Here is an 8,394-nt window from a genome sequence, read left to right as displayed (position 1 = left end):
ATTGATGCCTTCTCAGAGGATTTCATGAGCTTCTCTATGAGGTTTCATGCTGCCACTAGCTGGACTTGTGGCCACCTTGCCGTCACCTCAAGTCTCTAGATCCATAATTATTTGTCATATTGGCACCTGAGCTTGTCGTTTGAGCTCCTTCTAGCTTTGCTAGCATTGCTCATCACTTGAGCTTTCTTTAAAGGGGTTTTCTTCACTGAGCTCTTTGCCTACTGAGCTGAATAGTTGCCATAATGGTTTTTGATTTGATGACTTTTGTGTGAGTCGTCTCTTGCTTAATCTCTTGGGCTCTAAATGAGCTCTTTGCTGCTTGTATTTGCTTGCAATCGCCTCACCATGCCTTTTTTTGGGCAAGTCATGGCCTCGTCTACTCCCATTGGAGCTTGCTTTTTGCTACAAGTCATGAAAGGGTTGAACAAACTATGTTGGAGACAAAATTCACCACTCAAATCCCCTCCTCGCAAACCCCCACCTTCTCACAATGAATTGAAAGTGAAAGAATGGTTTCAAGGAGGACTTGTAGTTCCATGTTCAACAACACACAGTCCAAGACCCCACGACAAAGTTTGAGAAGTTGACACAATCTCTCTCACCCCTTCAACTAGACACACACCTGCTGTTGCTGTTGAAAGCAATTGGGTCCTGCCCTAGCACCACCTGCAACATGCATGTCATAAGCGCGTCAAAGGCTTGGGTCGCGAGAATATCGATCTTGACCGTTGGATTGAAGTTTTTAATCCAATGCCTCCATGTAGTGTAACTGCCCGAACTAACACGTGGCATCTCTCCAAGCCTTCGACGGCCGGGAAAGGTGGGGGAGTCGCCATTTTATGAGGGGGAAAGGCTTCCTGCCGCACTTTCCCTAGTCCTTCAAAAATAATCATCCATTCTTTGGGGTTGTGAACTCCCTATATATTTTGTTTACAACAGCAACAGAGTTCATTAAAGGGGTCAAAGTCTGAGTATGGGAGCGCTCCTTGAATAGAAGAGGGTAGATGCAAGGCAAGGCTAGCATGCATGCAAGCAGCGCTTCATGCTTGAACTGTAATAGATAAAGCAATATCTGTCCAGATTTATGAACATGGTTTCTTGAAAGGTGGGTGGACAATCATCCAGACAACGCGCGGTTCCTGGCAGCTCGCGAAGAAGAATTGAGATGGAGTGACCTTTACGATAGATTTGTGGACATGGTTTCCTACAAGGCGTTTGGAAACCTTCCGGACCCCCGCCTTCTGGTTTTCCAAGGTGGGTAGCGGAGACTTTCCGTTGACGTGCAGCAATTTCGGACCCACATCCATTTTCCTTGCTGTAGGAACACCAGCTGAATGGAAGCCTGCGGAAATGCTGGCAGCTGCTGTGGGTTACGCATCCCGGCCTATTAAAACGAAATGGAGCCATCGATCGCACGAGATTCTGGATCGACTAGACCGGCGTGACATTCAGGTGGATTTGGATACGTATGTCTCTCTGCTGCAGTGGTGTGGGAATGCCAAGGCTTTAACGAACGGCAAGCGCGTGCATGCTCACATTATAAAGAGAAAACTTGAGGAACACAAGCTTCTAAGGCGCCTCCTTATACAAATGTACGGCAAGTGTGGAGCTGTGCAGAATGCCCAAGCATTATTTGCCAGCAAGCCGCAGCGGACTTTATGCTCTTGGAACATTATGATCAAGTTATATCTGCAAAATCGGCAGAGGAAAGCGGCCCTGCAACTTTTCAAGGAAATGAAGCAAGGAGGAGTGGAACCGGACAGGGTCACCTATGCCATCATTTTGTCTGCCTATGCAAGCCAGGAAGCCCTAACTGAAGGCAAACAGATGCACGCACGCATTGTGGATGATGGCCTTGAATCAGACGTCGTTGTGGGCACTGCCCTTGTCAACATGTATGGCAAGTGTGGTGACCTGGAAAATGCTCAAAAGATGTTTGAAAAGATATTGGAGAGGGATGTTGTCACGTGGAACGCTATAATTGCAGTGCATGCGCAGCACGGTAAGGTCCAAGAGGCTCTCCAGCTATTTGATCAAATGCATAGAAGAGGAGTTCTGCCAAATAAGGTAACCTTTCTTAGTGCACTTGCTGCATGTGCTACTCAGGCAGACCTAATTGAAGGCCAGCAAATGCATGCTCACATTATGGATTGTGGCTGGGAGTCAGATATGGTTGTGGGGACAGGTATTATGAACATGTACGGCAAGTGTGGAAGCCCTAATGATGCGAGAAGAGTGTTTGACAAAATGTTTGTGCGGGATGTAGTCTCATGGAACGCAATGATTGCAGTTTACACCCGAAGGGATTTGTGCAAAGAAGCTCTACAGCTCTTTGACCAAATGCAGCAGGCAGGAGTGATGCCAGACAAAGTGACATTCATAAGTGTTGTTCAGGCTTGTGCTGATCAGGTTGCCATAGCTGAAGGTGGGCGGATGCATAGTCGTGTAGTGGACAGGGGCTTCCATTCAGATATTGTGGTTGGGACTGCCCTGGTAACCATGTATGGCAAGTGTGGCAGTCTGGAAAGTGCACGGAAGGTTTTTGATAAGCTGCCTGAGCGGGATGTGATATCTTGGAATGCAATGCTCGCAGCCTATGTTCAGCATGAGCAAGGGAAGCAGGCCCACCAACTTTTTGCACACATCCAAGCAGAAGGAGTGTTGCCATGCAAGGTCACCTTTATTAGTGCTCTTTCAGCATGCACAAGTAAAGCAACTCTGGCTGAAGGTAAGCGGCTGCATACTTACATCGTGGGTGGTGGATTTGAGTCAGATCTTGTACTTGGAAATGCGCTTGTCAACATGTATGGCAAGTCTGGCAGCTTGGCTGATGCTTGCAAGATGTTTGACAGATTGCATGTGCGAGATGTAGTTTCCTGGAATGTGATGCTGGCAGCATATGCTCAACATGATCAGGGGGAGGAGGCATGTCACCTCTTTGAAAAAATGCAGCAGGAAGCGTCATTGCCAGACAAGGTCACATTTGTGAGTATTCTTGATGCATGTTCTGGCCAGGCAGCTCTGGCTAAGGGTAAGCTGATACACTCCTGTGTCATAGCTAACGGTTTTGAATCTGATATCTTTATTGCAACTGCTCTCGTAAGCATGTATTGCAAGTGTGGTAACCTGAAAGCTGCACAGCACGTTTTTCAGAACATACCAGTACAGAATGTTGTCTCATGGAATGCCATTATAGCAACTTACGCCCAGCATGGGCAGGTGAAGGAGGCCATCCGTTACTTTCACAGAATGCAACAACAGGTAACTCCAGATAAGGCTACCTTTACAATTGTCCTTTCTGCATGTAGCCATGCAGGCCTGGTGGAGGAGGCTTGTCGGTTCTTCTCTTCCATGGTTCAAAAATATGACATCACTCCTACCACAGACCATTATGCCTGCATGATTGACCTTCTTGGGAGAGCAGGACGATTAGATGATGCAGAAAACATGCTTCAAAACGCACATTGTGAGCCAAGTTCTGTACTATATATGACTTTGCTGGGTGCCTGTAAGTACCAAATTGATGTAGAGCGAGGTGAACGTGCGGCACACCAGGTATTCCAGTTGGATCAAGATGATCCTGCACCATATGTTTTGCTATCAAACATCTACTTTTCAGCTGGCAGGGAAGTTGATGCAGCCAAAGTGATAAGGAACATGCATGAAAAGCATTTGCAGCTGTAGCTGCTTGGGGCTATGTTCAAGATCGGAGGTTCTTGTAGCTCATCAGTCGATGGCATTTTATGTATATACACGATTGAGGTTAATGGAGTGAAGGAATAAGTAGGATGCCGACAAAGTGTGTGAGCAGCAGTTGATTGAGGCACTTAATCCAGCATTAAGGCTTCCAATTGTCAATATACCTGCATCTGAAAGCCAATTCAGTCAACATGGCAATCTCTGGATGCTTTAGCTGTGATAAAGCAAGCAACATGAAGGTCATTGCTTGAGAGGTGGCATGAAAATTCACGTGCTTGGCAATGTTGCAGTGTTTATGGGATACTAGATATCTCTGAAGATGTTACAAAAGTAAGTCAAGGTGGTGGTTATGAAAACAACACAGGGATCCATTTCCAAAAGATCATAAGCAAAATATTTCTTGGAGCTTGTGCACATAGACATGGCGAAAGCCTTTGAGGTTAGATCCCTGGAATGAGCTGAATTGAGAGGCAGTACACAAGTGTGTTAACGGCTTCAGCGTAAACCTTTTAGGCACACTTCTATCCCTAAGCAGAGCCTTGGTGCACTCCAATCATCACTATACCTGCATCTGAAAGCCAATTCAGTCAACATGGCAACCTGTGGATGCTTTATCTGGGATAAAGCAAGCAGCATGAAGGTCATTGCTTGAGGCGGCATGAAAATTCGAGTCATATGAATTTTGAGTGCTTGGCAATGTTGCAGTGTTTATGGGATACCAGATGTCTCTGAAGACGTCACAAAAGTAAGTCAAGGTGGTTGTTGTGGAAAACAACACAGGGATCCATTTCCAAAAGAGCAAGAGCAAAAGATTTCTTAGAGCTTGTGAACACAGACATGGCGAAAACCTTTGAGGCTAGATCCCTGGGATGAGCTGAATTGAGAGGCAGTACACAAGTGTGTTCACAGCTTCAGCCTAAACCTTTTAGGCACACTAGCAGAGCCCTGGTGCACTCCAATATTGTAAAGTCTTTTCATTCAGCCAGCCCATTTTGCTGAGGGTGACAGAGTACATACCAGGGCTATTAAGGACATGTCACATGACACGAGAGGAATTCACAAAGGTTGTGTACACTGAAACACCTTATACACATGTACCAGATGTGAAGAAGAGAAAGCTGGATTCAAAGTCAACGAAATGCATATTTGAGGGTTATGAAAAAGAGCAAAAGTATGACGTGCAGCGGAGAAAAGTCATAATCAGTGGAGAGATTGTGTTTGATGAGTTGTGGAGATGATACTCAAGCTAAACAGCACCCACTTGCTCTTCACATTGAAGAGAAGGGACAGCTAGAGGGACAAATATAACAACTCAAACATGTCAGTTAATAGAAGAAGATAGTTGAGGAGGTGAGTCCACCTCCTACACTTGAAAAGAAGTCGGTGAGGATTTTGGAGTGAAAAAGCTTTCAGGAAGTTCACAAAGAGTTGTGAAGATCATTGAGAAGTATCCGAGTTACGTCAATGTAGCTTTTATAGGAAAAGTGTATGAGAAACAGGAGCCTCAGTCATTTAAGGAGATGTCGAATGCAAAGAATGACGGTTTGATGGAGTTTGAGTCTAACTCAATGAAAGAACACCAAGAGCGAATTGTGTAAGCTACCACAGGAGAGAATTTGAGTGTCTTGAAGTGCCTTTACAGGATTACGAAGAACTGTAAAGGAAAAATTTAGAAGTCCAAAGCATGGTTGGTGGCAAAGGGTTTTGGCCAGCTCGAGGGTATCGACCACTCTAAAACCTTTTCTCCTGTGAAGTCCAAAGGATGGTTGGTGGCAAGGGGCTATGGCCAGCTTGAGGGTATTGACCACTCTGAAACCTTTTCTCCTGTGACAAAGCTAAGTACAATTAGAACAATGTGCCCAATTGCAGCATTACATGGCTGGCATATTTTCTAGATGGATGTAAAATATGGATGTTTTTATGGCCCCACATAGGAGAGCTGCTGCCCGTGCTTAAGCTGCTAGCCTTGCTCCCCTTTGCTGGTCTTGCTGCCTCACCTTCATTCTCCTGCCTTGAACTCGCTCCACTCCTGCCAGGTCGTCGCTCCATTCCACCCTGTTTGAAGCTCCTGTACTGCTTGGCACCAGCGATTTTTAGCTGCTCTCCAGTTGAAGCAGCTCCTCCCTTTCGTCATCTGGATGTTTATATGGCCCCCCATAGGAGAGCTGCTGTCCGTGCTTAAGCTGCTAGCCTTGCTCCCCTTTGCTGGTCTTGCTGCCTCACCTTCCTTCTCCTGCCTTGAGCTTTCTCCACTCCTGCCAGGTCGTCGCTCCATTCCACCCTGTTTGAAGCTCCTGTGCTGCTTGGCGCCAGCGATTTTCAGCTGTTCTCCAGTCGAAGCAGCTTCTCCCCTTCGTCAGCTGTCGGATTGCTCCAAGGAGGTTTTTTCCCGGTTTTTGGACGGCATTGGCACTGGAGGCCTGCTTCAAAGCTGCTGTTCTGATTCCAGGGTCCTGATGGCCCGTTGGCAGCTTGGCTTCCCCCACCTTTTTTCTAGGGAGTTCCTCAGCAGGTCCATTTGCTTGCTCCAGCGTACGAGGTGTTTGGACATTTTGTAGGCATTTTTGGACTTGAGTCACATTGCAGACAGTTGCATCCCGTTGGTTTCTTTGGAGGCTTTCCCCTCTTTGGAACCCGTCTTTCTTTCTCCCTTTTCCAGTCCCTTTCTTCTCCGCCGCCTTTCTCTCTTCTTCGCTAGCAGCTCATCGCTTTTGCTTGACTCTGAGATTTGCTTTCTTGGTTGTGACCATTTGGTCTGGCAAGAGGGGCTGTCATGGCAGCACCCTGGACTCCCAAGAACAAGCAACAGGTGAAGGTCGCCATCCAATCCCTTTAGAACAGAGCACTCGTGGGCTGTATAGTAGGCCTCATGCTCGAGGTGTCATGTCAAAGATTGGATCCAAGCAAGTTTAGCACTGGAAGGTGTTCACATACAGGAGGCCACCATCTATGGGAGGGTGTTTTTCTTCTCTAGCTGAGCTGCCCCAATGTAACCCAAGTTCTTGCAGAGCAAAGCTTGATCTTTCTCGGCCCCCTCTTTGTGTTCTTTATCCCCTTATATCATGGTTTCATGGTGGATGATATGGGCTGGCTCGTCATGTTCCACACTTTCCAGTGACCTCAGGTTCCTCGGCCTTTCGAAGAAGTATCGATCCATTTGTCCTCCATTAAAGGTTGCTTTGGCAATGTGCCAAAGTTGCCACCCACAGCGGTGTTCTGGTAGATGATGGGGTGCCTCGACTCAAGGTGATCATAGAGTTGCTGGAGATCATGTAGGAGGAGATCGTTCTTGAGACCTTGGATGGGAGCACTCTTCGTCAAAGGGTGGAGGTTTCCGGCCTCCCTTGATAGTGCTTGCATTGTAGATAGATAGGGCACCTCGCGAGAATCTATCCACACAATACAGATAGAGTCGTTGCCCACTTGGTGCCTTGAGCAGGAAAACAGCGAGAGGGCCGTGCAGCCAGACTTGTGCGTATGGATAGACAATACCGTACGACCCAGAGTCTTTGGGTTGAGCCTTACGATGGGGAGTGGGCTCCAGTTGTGAAGAAGTAGAAAACTAGAAACTCTAGAATGCAATGCATGCAAGATTTTGATGGGGAAGAGCGCCTTCTTGAGAGTACTTGCTTCTGCTTGACCTATATGCAAGATGAGAGAGGTTGTGCATGCATGCATGCAAGGGGATAGAGAATGATACGTGTGATCACAATGAAGGGGGCTATACTCCTTCGATAATGTCCCTTGAGATCTCTTAAGGTCGAATCTAGCCATTTAGACCTACCCTTAGCCTATGACCCATACATCTACTATTCAATGCACTCTAATTCACCCTTCCCTTTAATATTACTCTTAGCCCTCGACACGCGGTGCACATCTTTATTAATAATCATTAGCCGATGTTATAGAGTTTTAGCAGAACCATATTCACTGCTTGATCAGTCATAAATACAACATATGTCGCACCATCCGTTTGACGCCTATTGTATTAATTTTCTAATGACTCTTAATTAACAAAAATAATCAATTTTCTTCTCATGATACTTCCTTCTGTTTGGATGAGAAGAAGTCCTCTTTTGGATGATCTCTACTCTCTTTCTCTTGCGCACACTCTCTCTTCTTACTTTTGCATTTGCATTGCTTGTTTATAATATGCGAGTATTTGTGAAACATTAGTAAAAAACTCTTCTTTCATCCATTGTGCATCACTGGTTGGTTGGTTTTGAACTTTAGTGGATATAGACATATTAAGAAGGCTAGGTTCAACAGTCCAAGGCAGCTGATAAGAAGAGAAAAGAAATTTATTATGATAAGAATGATTTTGGGTCTTATTGAAGATTAATAAAAGAAGAGTGGAACACATCAAGTGTTGAAGTCTTATGGTTGATTTTAGAATTCACTAGCCTTGTATCTAGAAGAAGGATCTCGAACACATGGGTCGAGATTACTAGCCCACTAGCGTCTTGGGGAGATCACCACGATATAGGAGGATTTCACATAGTGAACGCCTCGAGACTAGCGCATGAAGAATGTCTTTGGTTTGAGCAATTTGATGAGATACTTCGGTGATACACTTGCATTTTTGGATATACAACATCAAGAGAAACCTGATGGTGAACAAAATATGAGTTCAATACTTCCATTGTAGGTGCATTGGCGTCTGGTAACCATAGATGAAGTGAGTGGTGGATCTTG

General features: G+C 45.8%; 1 protein-coding gene across 1 annotated transcript; it reads left to right on the top strand.

Moving 5' to 3' along the window:
* Nucleotides 1-929: 929 nt before the first annotated feature.
* LOC147891037 (pentatricopeptide repeat-containing protein At3g09040, mitochondrial-like) lies at nucleotides 930-5,596 on the top strand. Its single transcript, XM_087390033.1, has one exon. It carries the CDS (start codon nucleotides 1,351-1,353, stop codon nucleotides 3,682-3,684), a length of 2,334 nt encoding a protein of 777 aa, XP_087246159.1. The 5' UTR covers nucleotides 930-1,350; the 3' UTR covers nucleotides 3,685-5,596.
* Nucleotides 5,597-8,394: the final 2,798 nt, after the last annotated feature.

This window comes from Dipteris shenzhenensis, chromosome 18, assembly GCF_047967505.1.
Source record: "Dipteris shenzhenensis isolate YYH24624 ecotype China chromosome 18, Dip_SZ_1.0, whole genome shotgun sequence".
NCBI classification, from domain to species: Eukaryota; Viridiplantae; Streptophyta; class Polypodiopsida; order Gleicheniales; family Dipteridaceae; genus Dipteris; species Dipteris shenzhenensis.
Note: the sequence above shows the minus strand (reverse complement) of the source record. Positions and strands in the feature narration are given on the sequence as shown.